At 32.6% G+C, this 19,863-nt stretch overlaps 2 protein-coding genes across 2 annotated transcripts; both read right to left on the bottom strand.

Annotated features, from left to right (window-relative positions):
• Positions 1-652: 652 nt before the first annotated feature.
• On the bottom strand, positions 653-2,404 carry LOC125828998 (feruloyl CoA ortho-hydroxylase F6H1-3-like). Its single transcript, XM_049508285.1, has 2 exons — positions 1,860-2,404; positions 653-1,282 (listed from the first exon to the last, which is right to left on the bottom strand). Exons 1-2 carry the CDS (start codon positions 2,375-2,377, stop codon positions 709-711), a joined length of 1,092 nt encoding a protein of 363 aa, XP_049364242.1. The 5' UTR covers positions 2,378-2,404; the 3' UTR covers positions 653-708.
• Positions 2,405-4,088: 1,684 nt separating this feature from the next.
• LOC125829005 (vesicle transport protein GOT1-like) lies at positions 4,089-11,711 on the bottom strand. The gene is made up of 7 exons (XM_049508290.1): positions 11,537-11,711; positions 11,285-11,354; positions 10,318-10,409; positions 10,120-10,200; positions 9,875-9,972; positions 9,714-9,795; positions 4,089-4,455 (listed from the first exon to the last, which is right to left on the bottom strand). Exons 2-7 carry the CDS (start codon positions 11,313-11,315, stop codon positions 4,417-4,419), a joined length of 423 nt encoding a protein of 140 aa, XP_049364247.1. The 5' UTR covers positions 11,316-11,354; positions 11,537-11,711; the 3' UTR covers positions 4,089-4,416.
• Between the last annotated feature and the right edge of the window lie 8,152 nt (positions 11,712-19,863).

The raw sequence follows: 19,863 nt of genomic DNA, 5'->3' as shown, positions 1-19,863 counted from the left end.
TCTAGATAAGGTTTTAATGAGGCAACAAACAAAGTGTATTATCTATATATATATATATATATATGAACATCTAAGGAGGAGTGTTGTAAATGTGTAGATGTCATGGGACCCACCATTTAATGTAGCAACATTACTTCTCCAAGTAATATTTTCCCTATAAAAGGCAATGCAGGATATCAAATATAGAGAAAATAAAAATTTACTTCTACTTTCTACTTTACTTATTCCTTCTCTCTCCTCTTGCAATTTAAGTTTAACGTTTTCTCTATTTTATAACACTTTCTACTTTTAGTGATATGATTTGTTAGGACTTCATTGGATATAAAAGTAGTTTTTTAAGGAAAGATAGAAAGGAAGTGATATGTGGATCTCTTCTACACCTTAGTTGTATCGTCTAACTTCATTCAAAAATAAAATTTGAATTTTGTTTATATTTAAGTTATGTGTCCAAAGTTTCTATTTATTTTTTAAATTATCCATTTAATCAAACATCGTCATATAAATTAAGATATATTGAATACAAAAGTTTCTTTTTTCTTTTGTGAAAACAAACTTATTCTATTAGTTCAAAGTAGTACAATTATTCATAAGAAGGGTTTATCAGTATTACATGTCATGACATCTTTTCATTAGGTTTCCTCCTCACCTTTGGAAATGAAAAAAAAAAAAATTAATAAGATTTTGTTTCACTTGATACAATGAAGTATATCATCTCTTTGCAAAATCAACGGTGTCCTTCCCATCATGAGCTTTTCTGAAGAAATGCTTGACATAATCCGAATAAAGAACTTGCTTATACACTGCCTTCTCACCGCTTTCTAACACTTCTTGTAAAGGACCAATAACATCATTAGGCTTAGGGTTCACAAATATTGGCACTGAAACTCTGTTATTGCTTCCATTAGCAATAACACGATGCTCGATACTCTTGTATCGACCATTGCTCAGGATTTGAAGTGCATCACCGATGTTAATCACAAGCGCTCCACTTATTGGTGGGACGGGAAGCCAAGTTTCATTGCCCAGTTTTTTCACGTAGAGTCCTCCGATGTTGTCTTGAAGTAAGATGGTTAATGTTGAGACATCAGAGTGGCGTCCTACCCCGACAGTAAGTTCGGGGTTTGGACATTTAGGATAGTAGTTAAGGTTGATCCTTTTGGAACCCATTAGAAGTGATTCCCTATCTTCATCAATTTCCTTCACATTTAGTCCTTTCATTAGTGATTCCATCAGTCTTTTGATCACAAGCTCAGTCTTTTTCATGAACTCAAGTGCTTCATCCCTGAGATTAAACAACAAACAAAATTTTCAAAAACAGTTAGGATGACACATAATATAATCATAAGCATTAAACAATATATATTCTCTTTAAATATAATTAAACTTTTAAATAAGAAAGTCACACGATTGATCAAGGCATCAGAGTAGACAAGAGGTCTTGATCCAAATTTCACTACAACCCAAAAAGCGGTTGCAGAGTCAGAAGTTTATGGGTTTTGAACTTGTCACTTAACCCATAGCTCATCTTATTAGCTGTTGTGTTTGCGAATAAATATGCATACATATTTAATGAATTTCCTAATATGGACAAGAGGAAGTTGCTGAGATGGCACCCCTCACTTTCAACCTTAACGTTGTGAGTTCGAGTCACCAAGGAAACAAAGGTGGGAGCTCCTTGGGGGAGGGGGAAGGGTTAAATAAAATCCTAATACGAATAAATTCGTCTGAATCCTTATCTAATGATTCCACCCTTGCCATGATGAGATATAATATGATCAAATAAAAAAAGTATATTTTCTCTAACAATTTAAACTTTTAGATGAAACAATATTTAATCGAACTTAAAATGAGAACTGAACCTGCAAGCAGGAGGCCAAAGTGCAGATGCTTCTTCGTCAGAAACATAAAAGAGGCTAAGGTAATCTTTCCACTCTAAAGCCCTTTCAGCTTGAGGAGTAAAGCTTGTCCCAAAACGAACATTATTTGTACAAGAATAGTCTTTTGAGTACTTGTTCTTTTCTTGAGCAGACAAAGCAAAGAACCTATGAGTAGCATCTTTAACATTCTCAAAAACTTTTATTGGAATTCCATGATTAACAATCTGGAAAAAACCCCATTTCTCTGCTGCATTACATATCATGTTGTCCACTTTCGTATCATTCCAATTTGATAGATCAATGACTGGTATACATTGTTCTTCATCCACCACCACATCACTTGAAGTTATTCGCTCTTCGAGAGGTTGAATGTATTGTTTAGGAAGTGTTTGAATGCCCATGTCTGCAAGACCTTTCACTCCATGCCCTTCATTTACAACAAAAATTTTGACATCCCATGTGTTGGAATTAATAGAGATTGTTGCCAATGTTGGAGCCATTGCTTTTGTTTATAATTTAAGCTATTGAGCTTAGTATTAGAAAAACAGAAGTAGAAGAATTGATGGTTAAATTCAAGTGCTATGGAAATCTATATATATGTGGTCTCTTTCAAGTATTCAAGATTGAGTTAATATTTTTTTTTTGAAGCCTACTTCCTACTTTGGTTGCAAAACTCATGCTCTTTTTTTTTTATGATAATGCTCAAGTTGCATTGATTAATCAACTCGCAAATACTTGGTTATTAGTTACTATTACTACCAAAATAATATTTATTTTTGTGAGGAAAAATATTTATACAATCAAATTATTTATTTCATCCGTCTCAATTTATGTGAAGAGATTAGGAGTATGAGGGTCAATATACCTAAGTTTGACGTAGATTCTTCATTTTATTCAAATAAAATTTACATATTTAAAAACTACATGAAAAGTACTAAGTTAACATAGTTAAAGTTTTTTTTTAAAAAAAAAGTAGTTTGAAACAATTATAATTAAAGAAAAAACGATTTGACTCCTCAAGTAATAACACATTTACATAAACAGGGATGAATGACGTATAAAGTAATTACATGTAAATCTCTATGAGAAATATTGACTGAATGACAACTAACATACTATAATGTACAAATTATAATGATAACATTAAAAAAAATATATATATTGTTATTATATATAACTTAAAAACTACTTATTACCTTTGCAGGGGCAAATCTTTCTTGATATTTTATGTATTGGTCTGAGAAGATATGAGTTGCTGACGTTATGAATTTTTAAATTATTAACAAAACAAAAGGAGAGGAGCAAAGCCTTGGCATGTTTTGTTCAAGTTTTAGTACTGGGGGCTGGTAAAGAGAGTTTGAAATTTTTTATTTTTACTTTAAAATTATTTTTTAATTTTCTCTTTTTCTATTAGTTCTTTATTCTGTGTCATAAAACTCTTTGTAAATTCTTGATTTCCTGTCATTTCAGGCCTAATAGGTATTAACAACACTCAAATATGTCCATGGCTAATGCATGGTTAGGGCCATTACAGTAGGTGACACTTGCTATTTAACTTGTATGAGTGATCACATCTCAACCTGTCTATTTTTTTATTTTTTAATTGAAAACGTCACTATCCTACTATATTAATATGCACCTTGGACGCAAGAATAAAGCAAGTAAGCAACAAAGAGTCAATAATGTATTAATATGTACCTCGTCCTCTGGATAGGATAGCAAATAAACAAAGTTCTTAGGATCAGCTACAACAAACTCGCAACTCTTAACAGGCTTAACCTAAATCAACTCACTTTTTTTATTTGAGATTTGATTATGGATTTGTAACTCTTGAAACTATCTACACTTAGTAAATTGAGACATGTTAGTTGAATGAAAACATAGGTTTCGCCACAAACCATCTCAAAATCTAACTGAATACGTCTATCGTCCCAATTTTATCAGATACATAATTTGCAATTACGTAGAAATTAGAAAAAATAACATGAATATTTATGTATTTTTCCTTTTTTTTTAAAAAATTAAGGATATTGTTAGTTAGATAAATAGATTCTGAAGGGAAAAAAATGACAACGACATGGAAGGGAAACAATGACCGACTAATAAACATCTACTTTAACAACCTATTTATTTAAACCAACAGAAAGAACAAATAAATTAACTAGAACAGAACAGAACAGCTATGTACCTGGAAAAAGAATCGTCCATTAGAGTAAGAAAAAAACATTCCATAAATCAATGAATTGGAAAAAGATAAAATTGGAAATTTTAGCACATGATCAAAATTATTATTTTTTTGCTCTAGAAACTAAGATATAGTAAGAAAAAAATCGTGTTAGCTGCCCAAACACCAGAATTATAAAAAATAAAAAAAGATAATCGTCAAAAAAGTTTGGTTGGCGTCGAGGCTCACAACATACACTGCAAACAAACTATACTGTCAACACCCTTCGAGACATCAATCTTGAGAACAGAGTACTTTACAAACGTACAAGTGAGGTTAACTGATGTTCACTTCATTGCATCATTCAACTAAGGTTTATACAGGGACACGTTTTCCACGGTAGCGGTCAAAGAACTGCAGGGAAGAACAAACAGTCTCAGGCAAAAGAAACTAAACAAAAGTGGCATGGTGCAATTTTCAACAAATGCACAAAGACTCGTAACAAAGCAATATTAATAAAATACAGACATAGCAAATAATAATGAAATCATTACATAGCATTCAGAAAAGGAACAGTACAACAGCAAAATATTGTGATAATCGAAACAAAAAACAACAGGTATTAACAGAAAGCGAAGGGCAAGAAACAACGAGATTAGAACTAATGTTACTGGAATGCAAGGAGGCATCACTCAACTAACTACCTACTAACCTTCTACCATGATCCTCGACCTCCATAACCCTGTGTCTAATAACCAAACAGAATATTTGATTTATTTAATTAAAATAGGGAAGTCCCAGATAAGATAATAGTGATGATGAAGAATGGAACACTCATAATTTCCATGGTCAGGCAAAGTCTTGCCAAACTCTACAAGTATGTGTAAAATAGTTAATTCGTGAAAACGGCTTGTATGATCATATCTAATTAGGGTTAGGGAGGGAACAAGTCTTCTAAACAAGACCATGAAGTCATACAGTAGGGATCTTTTCCAAATCTAAGTGACAGATCCCAAAATAAGTCTGAGTTAAATTCATTTTTAGTCCTGTTGCTGAATATTTGGTCCTGTCTGTAAAATTTAGTCCATCTCAATTCTCAAGTTGGAGCATCAGCAGTACATCACTGTCTTCAAAAACATGTGCAGGAAACGAATTTTGGGAGCCATATGAATTTTAAGACCAACCAGGAGAAAGGAATGTGGTTTCTCTGAACCACTAATCCAGCATACACAGCCTGATCTGACAGAAGCCTAACCAGCCATGTGCTGATCCATATCTCAGTGCTCTCACTTACGTGTTCTCTCCTCCCCCTCCACTGCCACCTCCATCCAACGTACCTACTTCTACAGTATAGCACACCACCTCTTAGCATTTAGCTATCTTTTAATACCAGTTGCAATCTTCTGCCTACATGGCTTGCTCTGTTTTGTGTAACTGTAACCCAGTTCTCCCTGTTTCAGCACACCCTTCTTCCCAAACTCCTAAATGCAGAGATAGGACAAATACAGGATGGATTTAAGAGCAAGGGATTACGGCTCAGACTTCTTTAGATTCCTGGAATCCGATATACATGAGAGGGGGAAATGGCAATAGAAAGAGAGGGAACCGGCTCAGGGATGAGGAGGTGCAACAGGGTGAGGTGGCTACTGCAAGGAGAGCTATAGGGTAACTTGAAAAAAGACTGGAAGGCAATGAGTTAAAATGTCGGTAAAGCAAGGGAAGGACTAAGTGGATGGTCATTCCTTGGTGAGGAAACTCTACCAATAAGAGGGTGAGCCATGGTGTGGAGAGACGAGCTAACGTGATAGGGAGAGGGCCTGTTGTCCCTAACATTCTTTTTACAGGGTAAATTCTACCTCGAATAGCGGCTTTTGAATATAGATGATAAAACCAACAAAATATTCTTAAACCTCTAAATCTCCCCTGCCTAGCAAATGACATTGGCTCTTAATTACATGTTGTAGTTTGAAATGCTTTTGTGGTTTGCCTAGAGGGTTAGGGTAAGGTGCCATCACAGCTAATTGGGTCATGGCAGCTATTGGGAAAGATCTGAAAGACTTGTTTAACACTAATAAAACCCTTGATTTGTCTCAGCTTTTCTATTTCTAACCAAATGTGTCTCTGGAGAAAAGGTTAACAATTTTTCTTTAGTCATGCCACTGCAAACTTCTGGCCACCATTTACTAAACCAGATCTAGTAATCCTCCTCATCTCCAACTCAATTAAGGCCTTAACTCTTTTACCCAGAAAAAAAAAAAAAGGAGAAGAAAGAAACAGGTAGGAACTCCAAATATATTTTTTAACTTCCACATGTAAGGAAGCTAGGAGTGAATAAGGTAACATAAGTTCATAGCTTTGCCCTGGATCTTTTATGTTCCATTCAGTCTAATTACATCTCAATCTCAAAATAGTCAGATTGGTTATATAAATCCTCTAATATCCATTCTACTCGATCCAAACAAATTGGGCCGGCAATAAGAATCTCAAACTCCACCTATGTAAGCCTTGCGAAACTGATCCCAGGTGCCAAGAAAAGAGGATTATGAAAGGAAAAGGGCAGTCTAAAAATAGCCATAGTATCAGAAATCATCTTACCAACTTTAAGTTTGATTTTAAAATTTGTAACTTCAACCAAATTTTAAACTTTTCCCTATCCAACCCATAAATATCGGCTCATTACCTGGTAGAACGTATGGAACCTATAATATTAATTTATAATTGTATTAAGCATGATATGGCAATTCATATTGGCAAAATGCTTCAAAAACAGCATCAAGAGTCTATTAAATGTTTTACAAACACAAGATTGATTAAATGTTTCTAAAATGGCATATAATCATTTCAATATAAATTTCCTTGCCTATCAAAGAAGTTTCTCTCTTTTTAAAAGAAATGAAGTTTTCAATGTCATGGCTTTCTTGAACTCTCATAACGTTGAAATCAATATTAAGTTGAAACATTATTACTTGGCGTTTCAAAATAAAAGATCTAGTTAGCTAAGTGATGAACTGATGATAGCTTAGTATGAAAACATGGGTTAGAATTTTTGGAAGTGTATGAATTATAATAGATAGATTATCAAGCTGATCTAATAATTTTAACCCTTTCACACCAAAATCAACCCTATGTATATCCAATTTTAAATTTTGGATCCAGGCCCCAGCCTATCTTACCCTATCTATTGGTGGTCTTAAACTGAGTTACCCTTTGACCTACCCATTTATGCACCCCTAGCAGTAATAAGAATACTCAATTCCTCCTTCTCATACTCTCCCCACTATCTACCATGCTGAAAAATCCTGATTTTCATACATGTGAGACAAAAAATTCAATCTCAATCTATCTTAAATGGACTCTCCATTTAACTTAATGCAACCTTGTATAATGGGTACAACAACGCTATGTGCCTCCTAGAAGTTAAGTCATTAAATATGTTAAGAATTTGCTAAAAGTAGAAGGGAGACCTGCCAAATACATTTTTGCATTTGGTAGATGTCATCAAATCAAACTCATGAGTTATATACAATGAACTTCAGGGAACAACCAACAAAGCATGGTTTTGTGGGTCTTCCAAGGGCAGCAAAAACCCGCTTGGATTTATGCATGGTAGATCTACAATAGAAGCTATATTATATATAATAAGGTTGCTGAAAATCTATCTGGAGATACAGAATGATGATTTCCACATGAAATCCATTGATCTAGAGAGAGTCTATGATAAAGTATCAGAGAAAAATGATGGGTGCCTGAGAGAAACAAGATCGTATAAAATATATGAATGCCATAAAACAATGTGTATAAAAGAGAGATCACAAGTGCAAGAACTATAAAAGAGAGTTTTTGTTAAGTTAAATAATTTCATAATGATGGGAATGCCCCCTCCGGGTATATAGAAGAGTTCCAGTTAATCTTGGGATGAGCTAAATAGTATACAGGATGTTGTTTCCATGGTCCATGACCTTCGTAGAGGATATTTGTTAAGTTGTGAAATTAGCACGCTAACCAAAAGTTAGAAATATGAAGAAGCAAGCTATAGAGGGAGGATTCTAAGATAAGTAAAAGTATGGTAGAAATTCAGTGTTATCAAAGGCGCGCTCAAGCCCTGAAGCGAGGCTCTAAACGTGTTGAGCGCTTCAGTGTCGTCATCAAGGTTCTAAGACAAACTTTTCCTTGCCAATGAATCTCTTATGAAGAAGTGACACTAAACAAATGATATTTCACTTTATCATAAAAAAAAAATTCAATTTCTTTGGTCATATAATTGTCATTGATGCTTATAATTATTAGACTTGGACTAAACATATACATTTGTATTTTTTCTCCCTTTGCGCCATTTTTCATTAAAGCCACGCTTTATTTGCACTTTGTGCTTAAAGCCCCATGGACCTTAGAGCTTTTTTGTGCTTTTTTGTGCTTTTTCGCCTTTGATAACACTGGGTAGAATATATGCATTGCAAGTTTATCACACAAAATGAGAATGAATGTGGAGTGATTAAATGGGATTATGGTGTTTAAATGCAGACAATTCAGATATAAGTTTACTCTTCCAAGAAAAGGCACAATAGATAAAGATATATAGAATTAAAAATAAGATGGTTAAAATGGAGGAGTGTCATGAAAGTGCTATGTGATAAGGAGGTCCCTAACAAAGTGAAAGGCAAGTCTATAGAATAACGATGTACAACCAAGAACAATGGTCATGAGACCAACACATTATATGGAGGTGAATGTTGGTCCTAAATATATACGTAATGAGTGTCATAAAAATGAGACTACTAAGAAATAAGCCTGAGCAACATTATTAAGCAAATTAGAAATGATTTGATTCAACAGAGAGTGCAAGTAGAATGCATAGATGATATTACGATAGAAAGTCATTGAGATGGTACTCCACATGCACCAAACCCTAGGTGGGACACGAATTGGACATGCTAAAAATGGACAAAGTAACTCCAAAATCATATAAAAGGAAGATGTTCACAATGACCTACAATATTTCAGAATCAATGTGGACTTAATGAAGAAGAAATAGAAAGGCAAACGATCAATATGTACCATAACCACTAGTTGTATTAAAGGGCATCACATAAGAATATTAATTGTTTGTAAAGCTTAGTTAGAAGACATTCCATCTATGCATTGTTATTGATCAAATGATCAAACAAGGGGTAATTTACACTTTACAGTGAACTCATCTGTCCTTGAGGAAAATATATGGGGGCTATAGAGTTCAAAAGATTGTGAAATGCTAGAACAAAGGTAAATAGGGTGTGTAGAAAAAGCTAGTGTGTTGAATTTAGAGTGGTGGTTGAGATATATTGAAGTAGACCTATAGGGTGGGAATAAGTGAAACTTTACTGTATTATTCTTATAAGTTCTTCAAGGATTTCTTTCTTTTATTACACAGAATATGATGACATGACAAAGGCTAATATGGTTAAGAGCAGTTGCTGAATTTTTCATGTGTAATTCAAGGATGTGCCTTTCCCCCATTCAGAAAATCGTAAAACCAAGAACAAAGTAAAAGCAAAGTAAAAGATAGAAAAATGATTGCTAGTCCAAGGGCCACCTTAGACTTAGATAAACGGCTTTGCAGCAGAAACTATTTAACAAACTTCTTCTGACACAGTAGTAATGCAATGAGATATATGACTTTTGAAAACATAACATACCGATCTGACAAACGGCTGCTGGAAAATCCAACCTAGAATAGGTATCTTTTGCAGGAATACTGATAGTGTTGGCCAGAAACCGCTGTACAAAACAATTCATCAGCAACTAAAGGAATAATAAGAGAAAGTATAACATTCAAGGGAACATATATTCAATATACCTGAAGAGTACAATGAATCCATAAGCCTCGAGAATCATTCCTAATATAGGCCAACCAATGATAACAAAGAAAAATCCAGCACCAAATGCAGCTGTTCCCTACGAAACAAGGAAAGAGAAAAAGAATAAACAAGATTAGTAGTAGAAACACAAGAGATATATCAGCAAAATACTTATCTCGACAGAGAACAAGAGGAAAGAGGGGGTGACAAGCAGAAGGAAAAGAACATATAAAACTAAGTAAACCTTATAGTTGCTGCGTTTCATAAAAAATTGCAACGATGACTTGAGACCAATGGTTAGTGCCACCCCTGAGAAGAAGAGGATCTGATTCGGTAAAATAACAGAGTGTCAACTGGGGATTAGCAGAAAGAACATAAAAGCTGATGAACAAAATGGAAAAATTGAGAGATAGAATGATCGTGGCAGCATAATTGTACTTACGTTCCCCATGGCAATTAGTCCCTTATCAAAGAAGAAAATAATCCCAAAGAATGAGAAAAACACTCCGAATCCAGTCAACCCTAGCCCAATCTCTGTTTCAACAAGCATCCAAAGCTTAGTAGACATAACAACTTAATAGAACAGAAAATACTTCCTTTCTTATGTAACTTTCTTTCAACATCTAGATTTGCATTAAGTAGCAGAATCATCAATACTCCCTCTATCCCAGTTTATAAGACACATTTTTTCATTTTGGGCTGTCCGAAAGTTCAACAACATTCTAAAAAATATTAAATATGCAACTCACACGTTTCTGAAATTCAAAGTTATTTAACTCATCAATTTTTAAGTTTTGATCTAATGTCTTCTCTCTCAAAGTCAAACTAACTTTTCGACTATTAATTTAACATTCTCTTTCATTCGTAATTATAAAATATAATACAAGTTAAATAATATATTAAACTTTATATACAATCAAATACACAAAATGTTTGCTAAAAGACCCGGTAAAATTGCTAATGTCGCACTCAATAAAATAGGAACACTGCAGAACTAATCACTCTAATTAAGGAAAACTTTTACCTAAAAAGCCTAGTATGTCCATGCTAGAAAAAAAATCAATGTAACAATTACACCAAACTATACGTATTTAAATTGTTCTGTACTCTTGAGCTAAGACAAACATGATCAAGATTCCCTATATCAAGTTAAAACTAATCAGATACAAAATATCCATAATGCCAATAACCATTTCAAACATAGGATAGACCACGACATCTAGTTGGACATAGTTCCCAAGGAGATGCCAATATAAATTACAAAAAACTATCAAAGTTCATTGATACCCGTTTGTGCATTCAACATTCCGATGTTAGTTAGTAATACAAGTCTTCAAAGCCTACAATATGAAATAACCAGCAGAAAAACAAAGTTAATGTTGTTCACAAGCCATGACAAGTTGACTTACTTTTCCGATCATTCATTTCGAAGGAAACCATTGTCACTCAATCCAAACAAATCAAATCCAATTTTGACACCTGCAATCAAAAAATACAGTTATAAAAGTAGACTATACAAATCCAATCAAATAACTTAAAATGAGAAAAAAGCTCGAAGTTCAAAAAATCAATGTCAAACAATCCGTTAGGGTATCAAAGCATACACTTCAACAAGATCTGGAAACTCAAATACATTCAACACAATGAAAAAACGAACAAACCTATGAAATTGAAAGAAAAATTGAAGCAAATTCTCTCAGAACCGAAGCAGGTTAAGTGAACATTCAGAGTGATTGTGCGGGTAGAAAATGGGGGATTTCGGATTCGTCTACGACTTCGGTACGAAGCAAGCGAATGCTATTAGCGTGATGACATGAATCCAACAGCAAATTCTGAATCTGATATCTCAAATCAATAGTTATAACCCGTTTTTAAAAATGGTAAATTTAAGCCCAAAATAATTGTGGCCGTTTGGATTATTTGGCTTATTTTTAGTAAGTTTTTTTTTTTTTTTCAGTTTTCAAAGTGTTCGCGAAAACATAAAAAGTGATTTTAATTACTTTTTTTTTAAGTTGAAAAAGTATTTTTAAATAATTATTAATGGAGGAATATTTACAATTAAGATGGTGTTTGAATTGACTTAAAAATTGGTCAAATTTATTTTTAAGTTCAGTTTTGAACTTCTGAAAATGTTTGGTAAATATAAAAACAACTTAAAATAAGTTAGGAAGTGGTTGGCATTATTAGAAATGACTTAAAATAAATTAAAAACCAAAAGTAGGTTTCCCCTACTTTTTATTTTTTGACTTACTTTTCAAATGTTAATTTACAAGGGATATATTTTTTATTGTTATTTATTTATTATTATTTTAATTTAAAATTTACAAGGGATAATTATCCTTTTTTAAATACATTTTGGTGAAACTTCAGGCTCTTTTATTCAAATAAATGATTTGTACAAATAGATTTAGACGGATCTAAAATTAGAATAAAAATCAAAACAAAATAAAAAAAGTCAAATCCAACAAAAACTCCTGGCCCGATTCATCAAGGGAACCGTCCAGGCTTTATATTAATACCCTAAAATTGGGGTGTTCATCCGATCCAAATTGAAATAATCAAACCAAATCGATTAAATAAATCGATTTTATTTGGGTTAGGTGTGGTTTGGTTTTAGATTTTTAAAAACCGATAATATTTGGGTTGGTTATGATTTTGTTCGAAAAAACTGAAAAAATAACCAAACCAAACCGACAAATTATATACATATATTTCATTATTATACATACATAATATATTAATTTTAAAGATCTTATATATGTTTTCATTAAAATTTATTTATAATTTACTTATGAAAACAAAAAATGCCCAAAGTGAGAATATTTATTTTATTGGTTTCATGTATATGAGTGTCTATGACAATTTTTTATGAGATTGAAAATGTCACTGTCTCTTCCTTCTAGGCCAAAATAATAAATTTTGAAGCTTTATTCATAGTAAATTTTGAAAGTTATGTAATGTCAGTCATTCTAACTATTTTCGTTTTGAATGGATTGTTTTCACGTTTTGAATGGATTGTTTTCACTTTTTTCACGTTTTGAATGAATTATTTCTTTTATTTTTGTCTATGGTTAATAACTGAATAACCGAACCAAACCGAACCGAAACCGATAACAACCAAACCGATAAATATATATTATATTTTGTTTGATTTTGATAATTTTAAAACCAATTAAGTTGATTTGATTTTGATTTTGACCAATAACCGATCCAAACCGACCCATGAACACCCCTACCCTAAAACATAGAATTTCCTAATCTTATCTCCTTCTTTCTTTCGTCTTTGTCGCCGCAATGAACTCCTTGAAAAAGGTTTTTCGTTATTTATTGTGGATCATTAACACATGGATGTTAAAAATGTACTTTTAGATGGGGAGCTAGATCGGGAGATTTACATGGCTCAACCAATGGGTTTTCAAAGTCAAGAGCACCCTGGATATGTTTGTAAGTTGCGGGAGGCGCCCTATGGATTAAAGCAATCGCCAAGGGCCTGGTACAGTAAAATTGTTGAATTTTTAACTCAAAGTGGTTATTTAATTACATATGCAAATTCAAGTTTGTTTGTCAAAGTCGATGGAGGGAAGCAAGATATAGTGCTAGTCTATATCGATGATTTGATTGTAACTGGGATAATGAAGAAGAAATCATTCAAACGAAGGAAAATTTATTTGTTCTATTTCATATGAAAGAACTTGGATAGCTTAATCATTTTCTTGGTTTGGAGATTGATCTTACTCTATGAGAAATAACTTCATCAGCGAAAGTATTTCAGAGACTTGTTGAAGAAATTTGGAATGTTGGGGTGCAAGCCTATTGCAACTCCAATTGAACCAAATGATAAAATGTGTGCACACAAAGGAAAAAATTTAGAAGATATGACAATTGGTAGATAGTCTGATTTATTTAACTCAGACTCAACCTGATATTCCTTTTGAAGTTGGTGTGATGAGTCGCTACATGCACAATCCAAAGAAGCACCATATGTAGGTTGCTCGACGAATGCTAAGATATGTGAAAAGTATAATTAGTTATGGTCTTCTGTATAAAAGAAGTGAAGAATGCAAGTTGGTTGGTCAATGCGACTCTGACTATGCAGGACTCGTCGTTCAACTATTGGATTTGTGTTTAAGCTTGAAGCTAGAGTAGTTTCTTGGTGCAGCAAAAGGCAACCAATAGTGTTGTTGTCAATAACTGAAGCTGAGTATCGAACAACAGTAGTTGCAACTCAAGAAAGTAATGGCTTATGCTGAGCAACTCTATCTCTGCAAAATAGTTTCACTGTTTTCTCTTCTCTTTCTTCTTCCCTGTTATTTGTCTTTTAATTATTGAATTTTCCGTTGCGTTTTGTTCTTTCTATCCATCTAACTTTCTTTCTCAGCTCTTCAAAGTAAGTATTCTTCTTGTGATCTCTTATTTTCCTTCCCCTTATCATCTTTTTCTAATCTATGTTCTTTTTTGTAGAGGTAACACTACAACAAAATTAGTTTTTAACGACATTTGTAAATGCCGCTAAAATTTTCTCTGGGCACAAGTATTTGTGGCATATGAGCAATTGACGGGAAGGAATGACTAATTACCGACATTTAAAATTAATCTTCCATACAATTTTTTCACTAAATATATTCCCCAAGGCAAAACATTACCCTCTACCGCCACTGTTACCACACAGAATAGGGTAGACCTCTTCCCTATCGTCCGTGGCGCGCAACTCGTCTCTTTCTCCTCAAGGAATCATCTCTCACTCTCTGTCATCTCCTTCTGATTTTGCAGATCCATCTCTCTCCCCTTCTTGAATTGTTGTAGGTTCATGCACTCTCTATTTCATTCTTCTTGTCGCCCAATTATTGATTTCTTTTCAATTCAATTTGTCGTGAAGATCAAAACGTGTAAGTTATGTGTATTTAAATAAGTAAAGTTCTCCTCATATATCTATGATGATAATTTTTAGTTTTCGATCTTAATTATGATCTATAATCTTTGATTTTTCTGTCAAAATACATTGTTGATTGTTGAGGTTTCTCTAAATCTAGTGTATGCTTTGTGATATTTTGTGTTGAGTGAATGAAATTTTACATTCCTCCAAGTTCTAGGTTATTGGTGCATATATCTGATGGAATATTGATAAAATATATGAACACTAAATTGGTGATATGGATAAGAAAAAAATTGAAGTAAAAATAATAAGTACTGAAGGCTAGTAGTTCTATTCTATCTTTGCTTTATCTGAAGAATTTTGAGGTAGAGTTTAAATTGTCAATTTAGATAGAAACAAGAGGCATCTTACACTATTTCAGATACTATGTTGTTAATATTAGTTGCAGAACTCTTCATCTCTTGCCTAATTGTCTGGTTCATGAATATCAATATATAGGACTAGAGTTGTTCCTTGTTGCAGAGATAATACCGTTGCTAAGGGGTCAAAGGGCTTAGTTCCAGATGTTCATAGGGCATGTTAAATAGGATGGTTGGTGATATTTTGTTGATTTATCTCGTAGTCCTCGAATTTTATTTTATCACATAGATATTGCTTAGTTGTTACAGTTGTGTTGTATCCAATGTTTGTGAGGAATTTTCTTTATCAGGTTACAGATTGCAATGTTCAGATAGTAAGTTTGATTTATGAAAGACCAAATGAAAATCATGTTTTGCAATTCTTGAAATTGTTTCTCTTTGAGATAGTACATTCTAGCTTTTGCTACAAGTTTTATTTTTGACAATCAAATAAGAGGATCATCTGTCGAGCCTCATGATTATTTACATGGCATGGGATGCATTAAAATGAATGTGACTTTGTAGGTGATAGAAGTTGTTGGCTTTAACAGGAAGAGGCATGACATATATTCCAAGTGACTTGAATCCTCAAGTGGTGACTATTATTGAGACTTTCTGGTCTAAATATGTTTCTTTTACATGTCTTTAAGCTTACGTCATTTAGTTTCCTGATTGTTTAATATGTTATCTAAAGTTACTTTTGATAATGTTGAAGTGAGCCATGGAATCCTCCCTCATTTTCCACTATCATGGATATACTGAGATCGCAAATTAAATTTCCTCTATCTCAGTCAGGTCACACAGACATGTAGTTGCTTTCATGAATACATGTGATAGTTGTATGATTTCTGCACATATTTTACATTCGTTATAGGCCATGTTTCTGGGAGGAAGAACATTGGAATTATGTCAAGTTTATCTTTCTCCAAATCTATTTCCTTGTTATACTGAATTTTAAAGATGTTGCATTTAGTATGTCACATCTTAGTCCATCTAGGTAATATACACTAGGTGACTGGTGCCATTAGTAATAGAATAATTTGATAGAATATTTGGAATACATTCTCTAAGTTACACTTTCTTGGATTTTGGTGGATACTTTGAAAACTGCTAGAGCATCTGAATTGCTTGGTTGATTTGAAAAGGCATTACTTTAGACTAGACGTCATAGTAGCTACTATTATGACGTAGCGAACCTAGATAGTATAATCCACTATCAGGCTTCAACTTGTGTGATATCGGAGTAAATTTTTAATATAATGGGTGCAACCTTTTGATTTCTTGCAGTTTAGTGGCAAATATTTTATTACAATACTTCTAGACAAGTTTCTGCATGTGTATATGGTGGTGAAGTCTGGTGAATATATGTGTTATTTTGTTTGAATCTGTTATTTGTAAGCATTTTATTGCCATTGTAAAACTAAACATGTCAGCTAAGATTGTAAAATATCTTAACAATATTTTATTTCTTTATATAGTGCTAAAAGTATTCGTAAGAGAGCTATTCTATTCTATTCTATTGTTGCTACTATCATTATGTGAAGTCAAAGTTCAATTATGACAAAAAAAAAAAATAAGGATAAAAAGATCACAAAGATTCAATATACTGCATTTTATCTTTTAATTGTGAAAATTCTGACTTAAAAAATTGATTGGAAAAAAATCTGGACAGCTAGAACTTTTATTCAGAGGGTTGATTGAATTGAACTTGATTCATTATTTCAAAACTCAGGGTAGTTACTAGTTTGGAAATTGGTTCTCTTTTTGTCAATTTTCTTTTTTGGTGATTACTATGTTTCTAATTATCAGAAAAATACATCATGTTAGAAGTATTTTATATGCCTGGTAATCTCAGTAACTAGTGTGTAGTTTGTTGGCATGAAACTGAAAAAAGATTGATTGTCTTCTAGTGAAACACGAAATAAAAATTGTTTATAAGACTTAAATATGAGAAATTAGTGGGCTTCAACTAATCTGTTGAAAGCGTCTAAGTTTCGTTACATTGTTTTTTACTTTTCACATGACTTAAATAACATTTATAATGTCATAAATCATAATCCTAATTATTTTCAGGACATGATGAAAGAGAAGTTGAGTAACAGCAAGACACCTGAGGAACAATCTCATGGAAGAGTTGCTTGGGAAGGAGATGTGTATTCACAAGTGTTGGAAAAAAAAAGAAAGTGGCAATGAACAGGCACTATAAAAACTTCTCAAGGCATTTGTGGCAACAAATTCTTTCTTGTCATAGGTTAATCTCTTTTATCATACATGAGTGCATATCAACTATTTTATCTTTTAGTAAATCCTCCTTCCTGATTCGTTCTTTGGTTGTATTTTTGTAATTTTATCTTTTATCGGCTTCTTTTATGGCTTGAAATTTAGATGAACTACTTTAAAATGTCCAAGACTTCTCTCATTACTCGTTAGAACTCTTCCATTCATGCTCTCAGTATTTTGTTCATAGTGTTTATTTTAGTAGATTTCTAATTTGATTGTGTTGATAGACTTATTTTTCTCCTTTATTTCTAACAGTGCAACAAGCTTCTCCACAAATATCAATATAATTTGCTATACTAAAGATCCTCCCGATATTACATATGATCGTGATCCAAACTGTCATACTTTCACTAACTCATTTTTCTTGTTTTTTCATTGTTGAACGCATTCTTTTTTGTTTCTTTTGATAACTTGAATACAATCTTATATGTAATTCATTTTTTACCACTAGAAGACAAGAAAGTGGACGTATTAAGTCTGATTTGTTCTTTCATTTAAATGAATGACGTCGTTTGAGTTTTGATAATTCTTCTATTACTATTTTGTATTGATTTTTCTAGTTATACATATGAATTAATTGAATTCATGGTCAATTATAATCTTCATAATAATTTCCACTAAAATAGATTCCATTTATCGAAAATTATAATTTATAAATATGAAAGCTTTACTGGCAATAGTTATTGCCACTAAATAAATGTCACTAAAAGTATTTACTTTTAGCGGCAATATTATAGGTCTTTACCGACACTCTAAATAAACGTTGTTAAAGCCTTTAGCAACATAGGATGCAATGGCAATAGATTAAATGTCGCTAAATATTTTTGTGGCAATACATTTTGCTGCTAAAAGAAAAATTAAATGTCACTAAAAGTCTCTTTTGTTGTAGTGTAAACTCTGATGGATGAAGTGGATATAAACCTGGTTTCGACAGAGATGTCAAGTTTTGAGAGAAGTGAAATTGTGTCATTATGCGTTCTTCCTGTGTCCACGTCTTTTCCTCTCATTTCTTTTTTCTCCTAGTTATATTAGCATCCTTTTTTGCAGATGGTTCCATTGTGGGAATATCCAAATGCTCTAGGTGATCCTCTTTTTAATATTCTTTTCCTTCTTTTGATCTAAATCTTTCCAACTAACATTAAGGACTTCATTTTTTGTTAATGGAACTTTTTGTAAGATGATATAGCAGAGCTTGTTGTTTGTACAGTTATGTAAGCACTTTTGAGGTCAAAATGATTTCTATATATAGTATAATTGTGACCTTTATGAATTTTATATTTTTGCATGTTTTTGATGTTGTTCATTGCTTCTTATCTTTCTTATACTACTTCGTAATGTAAAAAATTGTGTTTTATCTATGTTAAGAATTTTTCTATGTTTCACTGACAGATTTGTAAATGTGTCAGCATTAAATGGTTCTTGATGTTCATATGTCTCATTCACCAATTTATCTGCTAACTAATTTGTTTCTATGAAAATATGTCTTATATGTGACTTTGTAGCCTGAATTATTTCTTGAATCTCTTGAATATATTATGTTATTTGTCATGGAACTTTTCATACCCTTTTTGTCATTTTTTTTTATTCCCAGAGAATCAGTGTTTAGTGATATATTGTTGATGTTCTGTCCTCTGCAATATTTGAGTGCTTATAAAATTGTTGTAGCCTTCGCCTTCATGTTGGATTTTATCCCCAATTTCTTTACCTCAACATATAATATATCACAGTGTTCATCCCTTAGATAAAAACTATAAATACTCTTCCTTGGATTACCCCTATAAATCTCATATGCTTACATTTAATTTTTTCTTATTGTAGAAAACTCAATTTACCAGCATGCCTATATATCTTGGACTTGTAATTCTGCAAGGCTCTCTGAATTTCATCTCAACTGCTATCAATCACCACCCAAGGATATTTACATTTTACTACTTGAAATATTGTAATTTTACACTATTGACATAGCTTATAAAAAGTAATATTATTGTCAAGTCTTCTAGCATTCCTTTTTTTTCATAGCTCCCCCATTATTATTATTGATACTGCTTTCAAGATCTATTTCAATTTTTGCTTGTTTGATGTCCTCCATCAACTCATAATTTGTTGTTGTAATCCTCCATACATTTGAACACCTACACACAAAGCAAGCTGCTTTCATAACTTTTGAGCTATGATAGTTGGTAAAAAAATGTGTCATCATTTCATCTTTATAATCATCATAACAATAACATCTCGATACTATGTTAATCTTCATCCTTTTAAGATTATATTCTATAGCAATTCTATTATTCCAACTTCTCCATAATAGAAAACTAATCTTAAAAGAAACCCATATTCCCCAAATTGTCACGACGCAAAATGGACGTGTTTACTCTCGCCTAATCCCATCTAAACAAGTCAGTCTCAAATCCAACAATACAAAAAAATACATAAAATA

The sequence above is a fragment of the Solanum verrucosum genome, unplaced genomic scaffold (assembly GCF_900185275.1).
Source record: "Solanum verrucosum unplaced genomic scaffold, falcon-dt-bn FXZP01000231.1, whole genome shotgun sequence".
Taxonomy (NCBI): domain Eukaryota; kingdom Viridiplantae; phylum Streptophyta; class Magnoliopsida; order Solanales; family Solanaceae; genus Solanum; species Solanum verrucosum.
Note: the sequence above shows the minus strand (reverse complement) of the source record. Positions and strands in the feature narration are given on the sequence as shown.

Coding starts and splice junctions, on each gene's coding strand:
- LOC125828998 (XM_049508285.1), bottom strand. CDS start 2,377: ATGGCTCCAACATTGGCAACAATCTCTATTAATTCCAACACATGGGAT. Junction 1,283..1,859: donor CTTTGGCCTCCTGCTTGCAG/GTTCAGTTCTCA, acceptor GTTTAATCTCAG/GGATGAAGCACTTGAGTTCA.
- LOC125829005 (XM_049508290.1), bottom strand. CDS start 11,315: ATGGTTTCCTTCGAAATGAATGATCGGAAAA. Junction 10,201..10,317: donor GACTAATTGCCATGGGGAAC/GTAAGTACAATT, acceptor TTACCGAATCAG/ATCCTCTTCTTCTCAGGGGT. Junction 9,796..9,874: donor GGATTCATTGTACTCTTCAG/GTATATTGAATA, acceptor TGTTTTGTACAG/CGGTTTCTGGCCAACACTAT.